This window comes from Oncorhynchus mykiss, chromosome 13 (genome assembly GCF_057628025.1).
Source record: "Oncorhynchus mykiss isolate SJ-2025 chromosome 13, ASM5762802v1, whole genome shotgun sequence".
Lineage (NCBI taxonomy): Eukaryota > Metazoa > Chordata > Actinopteri > Salmoniformes > Salmonidae > Oncorhynchus > Oncorhynchus mykiss.
Window position 1 is genome coordinate 61,415,632 of NC_143034.1, and position 17,506 is coordinate 61,433,137.

General features: G+C 48.7%; 1 protein-coding gene across 4 annotated transcripts; it reads right to left on the reverse strand.

Annotated features, from left to right (window-relative positions):
- Positions 1–565: 565 nt before the first annotated feature.
- LOC149978952 (general transcription factor IIF subunit 1-like) lies at positions 566–15,079 on the reverse strand. 4 transcript variants are annotated; one of them, XM_090194452.1, is made up of 14 exons: positions 14,773–15,079; positions 14,415–14,491; positions 13,199–13,245; positions 12,040–12,112; positions 8,235–8,428; positions 7,859–8,029; positions 7,466–7,674; positions 5,052–5,208; positions 2,983–3,041; positions 2,784–2,909; positions 2,584–2,654; positions 1,926–2,064; positions 1,543–1,696; positions 566–1,346 (listed from the first exon to the last, which is right to left on the reverse strand). In XM_090194452.1, exons 2-14 carry the CDS (start codon positions 14,424–14,426, stop codon positions 1,142–1,144), a joined length of 1,617 nt encoding a protein of 538 aa, XP_090050578.1. In that variant the 5' UTR covers positions 14,427–14,491; positions 14,773–15,079; the 3' UTR covers positions 566–1,141. The 4 variants fall into 4 exon arrangements, with proteins under 4 accessions (XP_090050578.1, XP_090050577.1, XP_090050575.1 ...); XM_090194451.1 differs by having other exon boundaries at positions 1,926–2,067; XM_090194449.1 differs by having other exon boundaries at positions 2,581–2,654.
- Positions 15,080–17,506: the final 2,427 nt, after the last annotated feature.

Genomic DNA, 17,506 nt, shown 5'->3' on the forward strand with positions numbered 1-17,506 from the left:
AAATTAAATCAATACATTGTAGAAACAGGACAGGAAGAAGCAGGTTTTTAGGGGTCAAACGAGTTTCAAATGTCAACAAAGATTGACGATAACACAGAGGAAGCCAAGATCATTTGGGATCTGCCAGTAATCGCTCCATTAATAAACGGTCAGATGTGCCATCAGTATATTTGACTCTACTTGGCACATCAAGTAATTTTCCTCAGGAGAGGAAGGTGTAACATTAATATGCCTACACCTGTCATGTCATGCTGAATAAGGATGAATGACTTCTGCTTGACATGGTTTCTCTACTACACAACCACTTCTCCATGGCATGAAGTAGTACAGGCCAACAGTACTGTCATTGAAGTGCACACTACTCTTATCCAAGTAAGTACATACACAACAGTTGCTGCAAAGTAGATTTCCAATTAATCAACTGGATAGCACAGTAGACCTCTGGCAGAACCTCAAAGAATATTAGGGTGTCTTCATTGAAAAGCCTTAAGATGTATGACATCATTGTCCAGTGTTCTGCTTCTAATTATGCAAACCAACCAGAAACATGACAAGACCAGCCACAGCAACAGCAGGGTTTTTATTACAAATGAAAATAAACAAAAAAGACAATTCTAAAATGAGAAATAGAGGCCTGGGGAGATATGGCAAATCGTACAAAATAACCCACACTTGTCTTGTTGAATCCAGTGGGTTGTGGTGGGAGATGAGTCAGCAGGCAAGATCTACACGGAATGTTTTCATTGATACCGTCACATCTGCGTAATTCATTGATAAACCTATATATTGTAAGAGTAAGTTGTTTGACCTGAAAGGACTGCCACAGGTACAGTTGACCATTTCTAGAGACAGACATTGAGGCTAGTTTACACACCGCATCTCAAATCACAGTTGCGTAACACTTCTTTCTACCTTATTCCACTCTCTTCCTCTTCTACCCTTCCTCTTCCAAGGACCCTGTTCTATCCTTCTCCTCCTTCCGCTGATCAATCAATGAGGACTTTGCGTTCATGCTCTTCCTCTCCTATTCATCTCCTCCTCCCTCCCTAGGTCGTGTTCATTAGGCACCAAAGGGACTGAAAGAGGAACTTGGACTCAGTCTCCATTTTAAAACGCATGCCCTAATGAACACGAGCCCGGTTTACTCTGTGAGGTAGAAGTGCATCTTGTCGTTGACGTTCTTCCTCTCGGGGTTGAGGCGTTTGAGGATCTGGGCCAGGACGTTGACCGTCTGCTCGCTGCTCAGGCCAGTCCTCTTGGTCTGGAACTTCTTCAGCAGGTCCTTGGTGGTCATGGGCTTCCGGATCAGGTAGCGACGCACCGCCTCCTCCGTCAGCTGAACGTCACTGTGGAGAGGCAGGATGGAGAGTGGGACAAAACACCAAGGTGTGTGGTGGAAGGGGGGAGAGAATAAGAAGAAAGACCGTGCGTGTGGGAGAGGACAGAGAAAAGAGGGAGAGAGACAGAACGAGAGTGTGTGTGAGCTAGAGAGGGTAAGGGTGAGAAAAGTGAACAAACAGGAGAGATTGAAGAGGAATATACCTGGAACTGGGGGTTGATTTGCCTGAGGGGGGCTGTGGCGTGCTCTTCCCTGAGGGGGCAGGACTCTGGGTGGTGACAGCCGTACTGCTGGACTCCATCTTCAGCCTCTTGGCAGCTGGAGACTCAGAGCTACCACCCACCACCTGTCTCTTACCTGTGAGGGGAGGGAGCAGGGTGACGGACGCAGTTTTAACAACCCTTTACTGTTCAATCAAGAAGAGTCAGCATGCAGTGCTGAGGTCACACATAGCCTTAAGGTACCACAAACAAAATAAGACTTTCAGATCCTGTGAATATGTAAATATAAATGAAAACATTACAAATATAAAAATCTATTTCCCATCTGTGAATGTGTGTGTGAGTGCATGCATGTGTGTGTGTACCTTGCTCCAGTTTGCTAGCGGCGGCTCGGAGTGTGTTGGAGGTGGAGGCGGAGTCTATGGACGGTGTTCCAGGGCGACTGCCAGTCCTGGAGCTGCCTCCAGAGCCACGCCCACCACCGCGCTTAGGAGGAGTACGCTTCTTCTGGGGGGCAGGGGGGGGGGGGTAGTGAGGAAATGGGGAACGTCAAGAGCATTGTCCACGAGAGCCACTCTCAACCTCTCAGGACCCAGACCAAGAAAGACCCAGTGTTTGCAGACCGTTATCACACCAACACCAGTTGAAATGTGGAATACCAAGATAGAGAGTCAGACCAACATCAACCACATCAAAGGGTTAAAAAGGCCTGTTTTTGTGCCCACACTGCTGCCACACTAGGGAAGCAAGATACCCTGGAAATTGTGTGTTGTGTCACCCCTTTTGTGCCACATAGAAACTACAAAATATGGTATCAGGTTCATCAACTACCAGAGTCTTGTTCAAGACTTTTAGAAAAGCCCCAGATCTTGGGCACCGTAACCCAGATCAAGAACACGATATCAAGACTCCATCTCTGCGAGAAAGACAGGGAAATGGGGTTGACATTGAACAGTGGCACTACAAAAGGGACCACACACAAACTAACACTCTCTCACACACACACACACACACACACACCACCATGAAGAGAGCGGAGGCTGCCTCTCCATCGATGTCGCTGTCCTCCGAAGTGTCCGACTCACCGCTGCTGTCTGAAACACACACAACATTATCACATCATAGCCCCCTTCAACAAAAACACAGTATATTTCCGTGGGTTCTTGCCACTTCCCTGTGATACCTGATCAGTAAAGATTCTAAAGAAGAAGAAAAACTGCTACCTCTCTTCTTCTTCGTCTGGACTGGGGTCTTCTTCCCTTCCTCTTCCTCCTCCTCCTCTTTCCCCTCTTCCTCGTTCTGTTTCTCCTCCTCGCTCTCTTCCTCACTCTCCGATGCCTCGTCGATTCCTGTGAACAGAGTTAAAGTTCTTAGAATTCACACACATGAACACGTATTGTTTCCATGGGGGTGCCCTCTGACCTTTGGGAACGGCCTCTTTATTGGACTTGGCCTTCTCTTCGCCGACCTCTTCCTCTGAACTGCAGGAACAAGAGAGTAAGGAGCGAGAGAGCGAGGAAGGGATGAAAGAGAAACAGATGTGAGAAAATAAATGAGGTTGCAGGAAGTGTGTGTATGGCTCTACAAGTGTCTCTGGTGTGTGACCATACAGCTGTCAATAGAAGTTGTGGTGTACAGTGCATTCTGAAAGTATTCAGACCCTTTACTCAGTCCTTTGTTGAAGCACCTTTGGCAGCGATTACAGCCTCAAGTCTTCTTGGGTATGACACTACAACACTTGTATTTGAGGAGTTTCCTATTCTTCTCTGCAGATCCTCTCAAGCTCTGTCAGGTTAGATGCGGAGAGTCGCTTCACAGCTATTTGCAGGTCTCTCCAGAGATGTTCGATCAGGTTCACGTCCGGGTTCTGGCTGGGCCACAAGGACATTCACAGACTTGTCCTGAAGCCACTCCTGCGTTGTCTTGGCTGTGTGCTTAGGGTTGTTGTCCTGTTGGAAGTTGAACCGTCGCACCAGTCTGAGGTCCTGAGTGCTCTGGAGCAGGTTTTCATCAAGGATCTCTCTGTGCTCAGGTCATCTTTCCCTCAATACAGACTAGTCTCACAGTCCCTGCCGCTGAAAAACATCCCCCACCGCATGATGCTGCCACCACCATGCTTCACCGTAGGGATGATGCCACCACCATGCTTCACCGTAGGGATGATGCCACCACCATGCTTCACCGTAGGGATGATGCCACCACCATGCTTCACCGTAGGGATGATGCCACCACCATGCTTCACCGTAGGGATGATGCCACCACCATGCTTCACCGTAGGGATGATGCCACCACCATGCTTCACCGTAGGGATGATGCCAGCTTTCCTCCAGATGTGACGCTTGGCATTTAAAGAGTTCAATCTTGGTTTCACCAGACCAGAGAATATTGTTTCTCATGGTCTGGGATTCCTTTAGGTGCCTTTTAGCAAACTCCACAGAGGAACTCAAAAGCTCTTTCAGAGTGACCATCGAGTTCGTAGTCAACTCCCTGACCTAGTTCCGCTCAGTTTGGCAGGGCGTCCAGCTCTAGGAAGAGTCTTGGTGGTTCCAAACTTCTTCCATTTAAGAATGATGGAGGTCACTGTGTTCTTGGGAACATTCAATGCTGCATAAATGTTCTTGGGAACATTTTTTGGTACCTTCCCCAGATCTGTGCCTCCACACAATCCTGTCTCAAAGCTCTACGGACAATTCCTTCAACCTCATGGCTTGGTTTTTGCTCTGACAAGCACTGTCAACTGTGAGACCTTATATAGACAGGTGTGTGCCTTTCCAAATCATGTCCAATCAATTGAATTTATCACAGGTGGACTCCAATCAAGTTGTAGAAACACCTCAAGGATGAACATCTCTGGAGACCTGAAAACGGCTGTGAAGCAACGCTCCCAATCCAACCTGAGCTTGAGAGGCCCCCGAGTGGCACACCGGTCTAAGGCACTGCATCTGTGTGCTAGACACATTAGTAAAGACCCTGGTTCGATTCCAGGCTGTATCACAACCGGCCGTGATGGGGAGTCCCATTAGGGCGGAGCACAATTGGCCCAGCGTCGTCCGGGTTTGAACGGAGTAGGCAGTCATTGTAAATAAGAATTTTTCTTAACTGACTTGTCTGGTTTTAAATAAAAGGTTAAAAAAATGATAAATGGAAACAGGATGCACCTGAGCTCAATTTTGAGTTTCATAGCAAAGGGTCTGAATACTAAGTATTTCAGTTTTCATATTTAATCATTTTGCAAACATTTCTAAAAAAAACTTTTCGCTTTGTCATTATGGGGTGTTGTCTGTAGACTGTTGAAGATTTTTAAAATGTATTTAATCCATTTTAGAATGAGGCTGTAACATAACAAAATGTGGGAAAAGTCAAAGGGTCGGAATACTTTCCGAATGCACTGTATGTGTGTGAGTCTGTATGTATGTGTGTGTGTGTGTGTCTGTATGTGTGTGTGTCTGTATGTGTGTGTGTGTGTGTGTGTGTGTGTGTGTGTGTCTCACCTGCTCTCATCTGACATGTAGTCGACTTCCAGGCCCTCAAAGTCTCCATCGTCACTGTCCTCATTCGCCTCGCTGTCACTGCCCCTCTTCTTCTTCTTCTTCTTCTTCCCCTTCCCCTTCACATCCCCCTCTTTCTTCTTGGGCTTGCTGTCTCCATCTGAGAGGAACAGAAGAAGAGGGGGAGAGAAAAGAGAGGGAACGTAAAGAGAGATGCACCTTCTAACAATTCAACAGTTGAACATGTAAAATGTACCTATTTGTTCGACATTGAGATGCGTCTTCAGCTAACAGACACGTGGTTCTTACACACTGTATACTAGTGATGAGCACCGACATGGATAATCCACGTTGATATCGGTTGCATTTTTTCCTGTTAAATATCGATATCATATCGCAATATTCAGAAACACTTTGCTGTATCCTACATGTTGTTTACCCAAATTACAATGTAAAACATTTGTTAAAAAAATAAATACATTGCATCTGTGTTCATTTCTTGTGTGTGTGTGTATCTCTGTGAAGTCCAGACAACTAAGGGGTCTGTGGTGATTTTCACCATTTGTTTGGATTCCTCACGTCTTAATCATTGTCAAGAAGAAGTTTGGTCCATATCGGATGTTGGGAACTATAATTATTGAATATTATATAAATCCTATCAATTTAAAAATGGCCAATTTGGGTGCAATCAACTAGCTTTCAATTTGAGTTCTAATTGTCTTTCAGAAAAATAACATTCAAGAAATGCTAATCTGATCTGTTTCTAACTGCAGATACCATTTCAGATCAATCTGATTGGTGGGTGTCCAAAACCTTTCTTGTGCTTTTTGAGGTTGAATGACTCCCATGCCTCTTTCTACTCTGCCTTCATACTCATCATTACTGGGCTCTCCCTCCATCCATCCCTCTCACCTCCCTTTCATCCTTCTCTCCTCTCTCCCTCCCTCATCCTTCTCTCCCCCCTCCTTCCATCCTTCTCTCCTCCCTCCCTCCCATCCTTCTCTCCTCCCTCCCTCCCATCCTTCTCTTCTCCCTCCCTCCCATCCTTCTCTTCTCCCTCCCTTCTCCCATCCTTCTCTTCTCCCTCCCTTCTCCCTCCCTCCCATCCTTCTCTTCTCCCTCCCTCCCTCCCATCCTTCTCTTCTCCCTCCCTCCCTCCCTCCCATCCTTCTCTTCTCCCTCCCTCCCTCCCATCCTTCTCTTCTCCCTCCCTCCCATCCTTCTCTTCTCCCTCCCTCCCTCCCATCCTTCTCTTCTCCCTCCCTCCCATCCTTCTCTTCTCCCTCCCTCCCATCCTTCTCTTCTCCCTCCCTCCCATCCTTCTCTTCTCCCTCCCTCCCATCCTTCTCTTCTCCCTCCCTCCCATCCTTCTCTTCTCCCTCCCTCCCATCCTTCTCTTCTCCCTCCCTCCCATCCTTCTCTTCTCCCTCCCTCCCATCCTTCTCTTCTCCCTCCCTCCCATCCTTCTCTTCTCCCTCCCTCCCATCCTTCTCTTCTCCCTCCCTTCATCCTTCTCTTCTCCCTCCCTCCCATCCTTCTCTTCTCCCTCCCTCTCATCCTTCTCTCCTCCCTCCCTTCTCCCTTCTCTTCTCCCTCCCTCCATCCTTCTCTCCACAGAAGCTGCTGTCACTTTCCTCTACTCCATCTCAGTTGATCTTTCTGCGACTCCTCACATCCCATCTCCTTGCCTCGTTCTCAACTGTATTGGAGAAGGTCAAAACGAGAGGATGCAACGAATCGAGGAAAGATTAATCGGAAAAAAGCCCAAACCTTCTCGCACGCCACTGTTGCTCGTCACTTAGCTCTCCTCTCTCCTCACCTTCGTCCATCTCTCCTCACCTTCTCCTCCGCTGCTGTCGCTCTCATCACTGCTCAGCTCTCCTCACCTTCTCCTCCGCTGCTGTCGCTCTCATCACTGCTCAGCTCTCATCTCTCCTCACCTTCTCCTCCGCTGCTGTCACTCATCACTGCTCAGCTCTCATCTCTCCTCACCTTCTCCTCCACTGCTGTCACTCATCACTGCTCAGCTCTCCTCTCTCCTCACCTTCTCCTCCGCTGCTGTCACTCATCACTGCTCAGCTCTCTTCTCTCCTCACCTTCTCCTCCACTGCTGTCACTCATCACTGCTCAGCTCTCTTCTCTCCTCACCTTCTCCTCCACTGCTGTCACTCATCACTGCTCAGCTCTCTTCTCTCCTCACCTTCTCCTCCACTGCTGTCACTCATCACTGCTCAGCTCTCTTCTCTCCTCACCTTCTCCTCCACTGCTGTCACTCATCACTGCTCAGCTCTTTTCTCTTCTCTCCTCACCTTCTCCTCCACTGCTGTCGCTCTCATCACTGCTCAGCTCTTTTCTCTTCTCTCCTCACCTTCTCCTCCACTGCTGTCACTCATCACTGCTCAGCTCTCTTCTCTCACCTTCTCCTCCACTGCTGTCGCTCTCGTCACTGCTCAGCTCCAGGTCATCCTCCAGGTCATGGATGCGCAGGTCCCCTCCTCTTCCTCCCTTCTTCTTTTTCTTCTTCCCCCCCTTCTCGCCCTCCTCGTCGTCATCGTCCGGCCCTCTCTCCTGCTCCCGCAGGCGCCTCTGGAGCATGATGCTGAAGTGGTTCACCACCTTGTTCCTCCTGAGAGGGGGGGGAGGAAGTATGTGTGTACCCCACTACGTTCCCCCACATCTACCCCCTAGTGTTTTTACCTGAGGGGTGAATTTGCACCCCCTATCTTTATTCTTCCCCTCAGTATTTCCCCTTCTCCTGTCTCTCTCTCCCACACCTGTCTCCCCTCCCCTCCACTTCATCCTCTCCTCACCTGCCCCACTCCTCCTCTGCCTCCTCGGCGGTCAGCGTGCGGTGTTTGGCCTGGGGCACGAAGTTGTACCAACCGTTGACGGGGAAGGCCTCAAAGGCCCCGTCGGGACACTGGGTAAAGATGTAGTAGGACGCATTCTCCGTTATGCCCCCTTTCTTCGTACCCTTGAACCTGAAAACAGAGAGAAACATGTTGATATAAAAGGATAGTTCAGGCTATATGGGAGTTCCTCCTTGCCCTCGGATCAACAGAAAGACAAAGGATGGCTTGGTAAGTATTTGTGAGAGAACCAGAGCTATGTAAAGGTAAGCTCAAGGCCTGTGTGTAGCCTACCTCCTCCCTGCTTTGCCATTGTGTGTGTGTTTGTCTGCCTCACCTCTTCCCTGCCTTGCCGTTGACCTTGAGGATCCAGGGTTGGTCCTCCACCTTGAACTCCCTGGTGACGATTCCAAACTTCTTCCTGCGTGCCTCCTCCCTCTGCTTCTTCCCAAACTCACTGCCTGCCGCCCCCTCCTCAGTCTCCTCCACACCATACATCCTCCTGTTACTCATGTCCCGCTCCATACGCGCCTGAGGGGAGGGGTAAAGGAGGGAGGAGAGAAGACAGAGAGTGAGACGGATGGGACAACGGGAGCGGAGTAGGGAGATGAGAAGTGTAGAAGCTAATATAAATAATAGAAGGGGAGGAGAAGAAGGTAGAGCGAGAGAGAGACGGGAGGGAGAGAGAGAGACGGGAGGGGGGAGAGAGAGACGGGAGGGGGGAGAGAGAGAGACGGGAGGGGGGAGAGAAACGGGGAGAGGGAGAGACGGGAGGGGGGAGAGAAACGGGGAGAGGGAGAGAGAGGGACGGGAGGGGGGAGAGAGAGAGACGGGAGGGGGAAGAGAAACGGGAGGGAGAGAAACGGGAGGGAGAGCGAGAGACGGAAGGGAGAGAGACGGGAGGGGGGAGAGAGAGAGACGGGAGGGAGAGAGAGAGAGAGACGGGGAGGGAGAGAGAGGGGGGGAGAGAGACGGGGAGGGAGAGAGAGGGGGGGAGAGAGAGAGACGGGTAGGGAGAGAGAGAGAGAGAGAGACGGGTAGGGAGAGAGAGAGAGAGACGGGTAGGGAGAGAGAGAGAGAGACGGGTAGGGAGAGAGAGAGAGAGACGGGTAGGGAGAGAGAGAGAGAGACGGGTAGGGAGAGAGAGAGAGAGACGGGTAGGGAGAGAGAGAGAGAGACGGGTAGGGAGAGAGAGAGAGAGACGGGTAGGGAGAGAGAGAGAGAGAGACGGGTAGGGAGAGAGAGAGAGAGACGGGTAGGGAGAGAGAGAGAGAGACGGGTAGGGAGAGAGAGAGAGAGACGGGTAGGGAGAGAGAGAGAGAGACGGGTAGGGAGAGAGAGAGACGGGTAGGGAGAGAGAGAGACGGGGAGGGAGAGAGAGAGACGGGGAGGGAGAGAGAGAGACGGGGAGGGAGAGAGAGAGACGGGGAGGGAGAGAGAGAGACGGGGAGGGAGAGAGAGAGAGACGGGGAGGGAGAGAGAGAGAGACGGGGAGGAGAGTGAGAGACGGGTAGGGAGAGAGAGAGACGGGGAGGGAGAGAGAGAGACGGGGAGGGAGAGAGAGAGAGACGGGGAGGGAGAGAGAGAGACGGGGAGGGAGAGAGAGACGGGTAGGGAGAGAGAGAGACGGGGAGGGAGAGAGAGAGACGGGGAGGGAGAGAGAGACGGGGAGGGAGAGAGAGAGAGAGACGGGGAGGGAGAGAGAGAGGGGGAGGGAGAGAGAGAGGGGGAGGGAGAGAAAGAGACAGGGAAGGAGAGAGAGAGAGACGGGGAGGAGAGAGAGAGACGGGGGGGAGAGAGAGAGACGGGGGGAGAGAGAGAGAGAGACGGGGGAGAGAGAGAGAGACGGGGGAGAAAGAGAGACGGGGGAGAAAGAGAGACGGGGGAGAAAGAGAGACGGGGGAGAAAGAGAGACGGGGGAGAAAGAGAGACGGGGGAGAGAGAGAGACGGGGGAGAGAGAGAGAGACAGGGGGAGAGAGAGAGAGAGACGGGGGGAGAGAGAGAGAGAGACGGGGGGAGAGAGAGAGAGAGACGGGGGGAGAGAGAGAGAGAGACGGGGGGAGAGAGAGAGAGAGACGGGGGGAGAGAGAGAGAGAGACGGGGGGAGAGAGAGAGAGAGACGGGGGGAGAGAGAGAGAGAGACGGGGGGAGAGAGAGACGGGGAGGGAGAGAAAGACGGGGAGAGAGAGAGAGAGACGGGGAGAGAGAGACGGGGGAGAGAGAGAGACGGGGAGAGAGAGAGAGACGGGGAGAGAGAGAGAGAGACGGGGAGAGAGAGAGACGGGGAGAGAGAGAGAGACGGGGAGGGAGAGAGAGAGAGAGACGGGGAGGGAGAGAGAGAGAGAGACGGGGAGGGAGAGAGAGAGAGAGACGGGGAGGGAGAGAGAGAGACGGGGGAGAGAGAGAGAGACGGGGGAGAGAGAGAGAGACGGGGAGGGAGAGAGAGAGACGGGGAGGGAGAGAGAGAGAGACGGGGAGGGAGAGAGAGAGAGACGGGGAGGGAGAGAGAGAGACGGGGAGGGAGAGAGAGAGACGGGGAGGGAGAGAGAGAGACGGGGAGGGAGAGAGAGAGAGACGGGGAGGAGAGAGAGAGACGGGTAGGGAGAGAGAGAGACGGGTAGGGAGAGAGAGAGACGGGGAGGGAGAGAGAGAGACGGGGAGGGAGAGAGAGAGACGGGGAGGGAGAGAGAGAGACGGGTAGGGAGAGAGAGAGACGGGTAGGGAGAGAGAGAGACGGGGAGGGAGAGAGAGAGACGGGTAGGGAGAGCGAGAGACGGGGAGGGAGAGAGAGACGGGTAGGGAGAGAGAGAGACGGGGAGGGAGAGAGAGACGGGGAGGGAGAGAGAGAGACGGGGAGGGAGAGAGAGAGAGACGGGGAGGGAGAGAGAGAGAGACGGGGAGGGAGAGAGAGAGAGACGGGGAGGGAGAGAGAGAGAGACGGGGAGGGAGAGAGAGAGAGACGGGGAGGGAGAGAGAGAGAGACGGGGAGGGAGAGAGAGAGACGGGAGGGAGAGAGAGAGAGACGGGGAGGGAGAGAGAGAGACGGGGAGGGAGAGACGGGGAGAGAGAGACGGGGAGAGAGAGACGGGGAGCGAGAGAGAGAGACGGGGAGAGAGAGAGAGAGAGAGACGGGGAGGGAGAGAGAGAGACGGGGAGGGAGCGAGAGAGAGACGGGGAGGGAGAGAGAGAGAGACGGGGAGGGAGAGAGACGGGGAGGGAGAGAGAGAGACGGGGAGGGAGAGAGAGAGACGGGGAGGGAGAGAGAGAGACGGGGAGGGAGAGAGAGAGACGGGGAGGAGAGAGAGAGACGGGTAGGGAGAGAGAGAGACGGGTAGGGAGAGAGAGAGACGGGGAGGGAGAGAGAGAGACGGGGAGGGAGAGAGAGACGGGTAGGGAGAGAGAGAGACGGGGAGGGAGAGAGAGACGGGTAGGGAGAGAGAGAGACGGGGAGGGAGGGAGAGAGAGACGGGGAGGGAGGGAGAGAGAGACGGGGAGGGAGGGAGAGAGAGACGGGGAGGGAGGGAGAGAGAGACGGGGAGGGAGAGAGAGAGAGACGGGGAGGGAGAGAGAGACGGGGAGGGAGAGAGAGAGAGACGGGGAGGGAGAGAGAGACGGGGAGGGAGAGAGAGACGGGGAGGGAGAGAGAGAGAGACGGGGAGGGAGAGAGAGAGACGGGGAGGGAGAGAGAGAGACGCGGAGGGAGAGAGAGACAGACGGGGAGGGAGAGAGAGAGACGGGGAGGGAGAGAGAGAGACGGGGAGGGAGAGAGAGAGACGGGGAGGGAGAGAGAGAGACGGGGAGAGAGAGACGGGGAGAGAGAGAGAGACGGGGAGAGAGAGAGAGACGGGGAGGGAGAGAGAGAGAGACGGGGAGGGAGAGAGAGAGAGACGGGGAGGGAGAGAGAGAGAGAGACGGGGAGGGAGAGAGAGAGAGACGGGGAGGGAGAGAGAGAGAGAGACGGGGAGGGAGAGAGAGAGAGAGACGGGGAGGGAGAGAGAGAAAGGGAGGGAGGAAGAGAGAGACAGGGAGGAAGAGAGAACGAAGGAGAGACAGACAGGGAGAGAGAATCATTGAGTGTTCTAGTAGCCTATTGAGGAAAGTTGTAATGAGAGGGAGTTTCCCAGAGAGTTGACCTGCATACCTGGGTCCAGGAGGAGCAGTTTACTTTGTCCCCAGAGTTAAAGGCCATGATGCTGTACTTCTTACTGGTGTTCCTACACACACACAGGTTAGTGGTGTAAGCTATATCATGATTCATGTAGATACCACATCATGTACAGTGCATTCGGAAAGTATTCAGACCTCTTGACTTTTTCCACATTTTGTTACGTTACCCCCCCCCCCAATCTACACTCCATAATAATAATAATTACAATTACGAACTGAAAGTAAGTAAGTATTCAGACCCTTTACTCAGTATTTTGTTGAAGCACCATTGGCAGCGATTACAGCCTCGAGTATTAAACCTGTCTCCGAGATCTACGGCAATTCCTCCGACCTCATGGCTTGGTTTTTGCTCTGACATGCACTGTCAACTATGGGACCTTATATAGACAGTTGTGTGCCTTTCCAAATCAATTGAATTTACCACAGGTGGACTCCAATCAAGTTGTAAAAACATCTCAAGGATGATCAATGGAAACAGGATGCAACGGAGCTCATTTTTAGGGTCTCATAGCAAAGGCTCTGAATACTTATGTAAATAAGGGATCTATTTATATTTTTTTAATAAAATGTGCAAAAATGTCTAAAGAACTGTTTTTGCTTTGTCATTATAAACCATTGCATGTAGATTGAGGAGGGAATAAATAAATAAAAAATATTTTAGATTAATACTGTAATGTAAAGATCTGAGTGGCTGGTAGATTTTTTAAATCCACCTGACACAGTGGCTGGTGAACCAAAAAGTGAATTGTATGTCCTGCTTGGAACACTACACATACAGAAGATACACTTAGCTGTTTTATCAACTGAGGTTTGTCTTTGAGATGTTTTTGTGTGTTCACTCCCGCGTTTCCATTAGCTCAGGAAGTGTCGTAATTCAGATAGTTCAGGTAAATGTGCAACGCGGGAAAAAAACTCTGTGGGAATCCGTGTTAAAATTACACACGTTAAGTGTCTTTTGTACTTGGAAAATTATTTTGGGGTGATTTGAAAGTAGAGTGAGGTTTCCAAAACCGTATTGCATGCAATGATTATTAACGGTTAGACAGAGAGTCGGGAATGTTGTACACATTGGCCCTGCTGTGGTCAAATGTTAAATGAGAACCCAATGGCTGTAGGCCTTGGATAGTACTTACTTGGGGACCCGGACTATGTACTCTGTAGAAGAGGAACTGCTGCCACCCTGTAAAAAAACACACACAGTTTGCTACACTACGACACCCCTTCAAATTAGTGGATTCGGCTATTTCAACCACACTCGTTGCTGGCAGGTGTATAAAACTTGAGCACACATACATGCAATCTCAATAGACAAACATTGGCAGTAGACTGCCCTTAGTGAAGAGCTCAGTGATTTTCAAATCCTTCAAAGGATGCCACCTTTCCAACTAGTCAGTTCGTTAAATTTCTGCCGTTAGAGCTGCCCCGGTCAACTCTAACTGCTGTTATTGTGAAGTGGAAACATTTAGGAGCAACAACTGATCAGCCTCGCAGTGGTAGGCCACACAAGCTCACAGAACGGGACCGCCGAGTGCTGAAGCTCGTATAAATCGTCTGTCCTCGGTTGCAACACTCACTACAAAGTTCCAAACTGCCTCTGGAAGCAACGTAGTACAACTGTTTGTCAGGAGCCTCATGTAATGGGTTTCCATGGCCGAGCAGCCGCACATAAGTCTAAAATCACAATGCCAAGCGTCGGCTAAAGTGATGTGAAGCTTAACTCCATTGGACTCTGTAGCAGTGGAAATGCGTTAGTGCAGACGGTAAAGTTTGGTGGAGGAGGAATAATGGTCCGGGGCTGTTTTTCATGTTCAGGCTCCTTAGTTTTGGTAAAGGAAATCTTAACGCTACAACAGACATTGACATTCTATTCAATTCTGTGCTTCAAACTTTGTGGCAACAGTTTGGGGAAGGCCCTTTCCTGTTTCAGCATGACAATGCCCCCGTGTACAAAGCAAGGTCCATACAGATATAGTTTGTCGAGATCGGTGGAAGAACTTGACTGGCCTGCACAGAGCCCTGACCTCAACCCCAAGGAACATCTTTCGGATGAATTGGAATGAAGACTGAGAGCCAGGCCTAAATGCCCAACATCAATGCCCGACCTCACTAATGTTTTTGTGGCTGAATTCAGAATGGAAGCAAATCCCTGCAGCAATGTTCCAACATCTAGTGGAAAGCTTTCCCAGAACAGTGGAGGCTGCTATAGCAGTAAAGGGGGGAGAATCTCCATATTAATGCCCAGCAAGCCTGACAATGAGATAAGCAAGCAACAGATGAAGCAAATGTGTTGAGCAATAGACTGATACCGTCATGTTGACCCTACAAGTAAACCATACACCCAAGACTTACCAATGACGCCATGGTCGACTGTATACAGAGGCAGTATGCCCCTATTCTTAGTCAAGCAGTCACCTGTAAGTGATCACCTGTTGAAGTATAACGACATTTTTTTCAGTTCATAGCAAGATAGAACACTATAGGACATGCTTAACTGACTTCGGTCTCAGCATATGCAGAAATGACTCATCATAAGGCAGTTGTTTGTGGTCATTTATGTACTAACGTTAGCTATAGAATCATAGCTTTTGGATATTAAAGGCTTCGCCTCTTCCTCTGATAGAGCTAAGTTACTACTACGTACGTTAGTCTGTAGCTAGTTACCAGTAGGCTAAGACACTCAAGAAATATATTGACCCAGTCAACCTACCTCTTCAAAATGTGCGAAACAAAAATATGTTGCTTTATAGGTAATCAAACGTAAGTCATGGATAACATTTCATATTAGTATGTATCTAGCACTTAATATCTGGTAGCTAACGTTACTCATGCAGTCGTTAGTTAAATATTTGTCTTGGGTTAGTACTATCTGGTATCCTTTGGACGTCCCTACCCAACCTAACCATAAACCTTTTCCTTTATTTCGGTAGGGACGTACTAAGGATCTAAAATAACACTAACACATGACAAGTCTCGCTGCTTTCCGCCAACCGTTCCGTCAAGAATAATGGTCGACCGGAAAACAAATTCAAACAGCACTTAGTTCTTAGTAGATAGGTGCCATAGGCTCGTGCCGCAAAACCAAATAATATCCTATTATTAAAACAACTGTCCATTGTTTCCAGTTATCTACGAAATATGACCTATAATTCATTACAATTCCTTCTAAAAAGTATAATTATTGCAGTTAGATGACATCATCCTCTGTGAGGAAATAGCAATCATATTATAAACATTGTTTGAGATAAAAGTTTGAGGTGTGATTTTTGAAGTGTTTTGACCCCGTTATACGAGTATAACGGGTCAACATTATTTGCGTACAAGTTAACAGAAATGTACTTTTAAAAGTGAGATTTTCACTGTACAATTACTTTAAATCCTTGGTGACGATTAATGATTGAAAACATCTGGTTGACAACTGTTGAGAGACCATCTACAGTAGGCTGCTGTGATTCTACCTTGCTGCATATTTGCCAAGACTCAGTTATTTACCAACAAATTATTTTTTATTTATCAAACTGTATCAGGCAATATATACACATTTTCATTGATAAATTACAGCCATACTATATTTGTGCACACAAAAACACCCTCATTTGCTGTATGATTTGGAGATGTTGAAGATGCTATGAAAGTTTCTAAAAAATAATGCAATGGCAAATTAGATGACATTTATCTAAAGTAGTTGGTGTAATGTTTTTATCTTTTGCAGTGACCTTTTCTAACAAAAAATGCATGCCGCTTACAGCAAGTGCCAAACACTGGCAGCACATTTTGCAAGTTTGATTGTCTATTTGAACAATGCTACAGCAAACTTCTACGGAAAATACGAATTGTTGTACAATATTTCAACCTGGTCTCATAGACTAGACATAACATAGTAAAAAATCTGGGGATACTCAATGAATATAATATGTTACGTGTGGTGTGGGAGAGAGACAGAAGGTTACTTAAGGCAAAACTAAAGGGGGGTGGTTGGTTGGGGTGGATGGATGGATGGGTGTATAACGCGATTGTCTATCAACCCAAAGGTTGCGTGTTTGAATTAACGTGATTGTCTAACAACACAAAAGTGCGTGTTCGAATCTCATCACAAACACCATTTGGCATTTTAGTTCATTAGCAACTTTGCAACTGCATACTACTTTTTTAGCAACTTTGCAACTACTTCGCATGTGAGCTAACCCTTCCCCTTCCCCTAACCTTAACCCTTTAACCTAACCCTTAACCTTAACCCTAACCTTAACACTAACCTAAACCCCTAACCCATAGCCTAGCTAACGTTAACCACCTAGCTAATATTAGCATTAGCCACCTAGCTATCATTAGCCACAACAAATTGTAATTCGCAACATATCACACAAATTGTAGTTCGTAACATATCATACGAATTGTAATGAGTAAAATATGATGGACATCCACAAATTAATGCATACCATGCTATGCTAATATTTGTTGTGTCGTGGGAATAAGTCAGTCATGTCAGTAAAGGAGAGACGTCCTGCAATATGATTATGATTTAGGACTATATAATACAAGTAAAATAAGCACATAAGCCACATGCTGCCTTGCGATCTCCTTACCAACAGCAAATGCATCTGTTTTATCATTAGGCCTACACTATAATGTTTAGATTAAACTACCATTATTATAATTCATCTGCATACATTTTTTTTACATTTCCCTCAAAATAACAATATTTGCTTGCAATACACTAGAAGTGCATACGCATGATCTGAGAGTATGTGGACTGTGGAAATAATGATACTTTCCTGTCAAGTTCATAATTGATAAATACCAACTTTTGCAGGAACACTGGCATACACAAGGGCTGCGTTCAGTAAGTCTTTACATTCTGGAATGTTTAATTGAACAGAAACGGTGCTGTACTAAACGACCAGTTGAAAAACTGTGTGGAGTTGGGTTGTGGATTGGGGAACGCAGTCAGCATGCCCAATGCCCTTTAAATAGGTCACTCATTGTTTCAAGCCACACCCACCAAACGGGAGCAAAAGTACCTCAAAGCCTGTTCAATAACATACAAGAAAGAACGTTTTGGGTAAATGTGTCGTTCAGTACAAACCGTTCCGCAACTTAGCAAACGTTCAAGTGAACTGAATGCACCTTAGGTTTAGAGTCTTTTTGTGTGCATGCACCTTTGATAAATGAGGCCCCTGGACTGGGAAATGCTCATCTAACTACATTTTTTTTGTTGCAATTATTGGAAATTCAGAATAAGGAAGGGAATACTATACTATTACAGAAATATCAAGAAGCAAATAAACAAAAACATTATAGACTAGTATACAAATGAAGACTCAGAGAATTGACATACGTGGGCTTTACATAGAATCTTTGCTTTGGCCTCCCTCCTCACTCAGACGAACCGCCCTGAACCCCTGAAAGCATGTTGAGAGAGGACTGCAGATAATGGGAGAAAATAC

Excerpts from the sequence above, each read along its gene's own strand:
- LOC149978952 (XM_090194448.1), bottom strand. Across the intron at positions 7,675-7,858 it reads GCAGAGGAGGAGTGGGGCAG|GAGGAACAAGGTGGTGAACC; the intron begins GTGAGGAGAGGA and ends CCCCCCTCTCAG. Across the intron at positions 2,655-2,783 it reads CCAGACGAAGAAGAAGAGAG|ACAGCAGCGGTGAGTCGGAC; the intron begins GTAGCAGTTTTT and ends TGTGTGTTTCAG.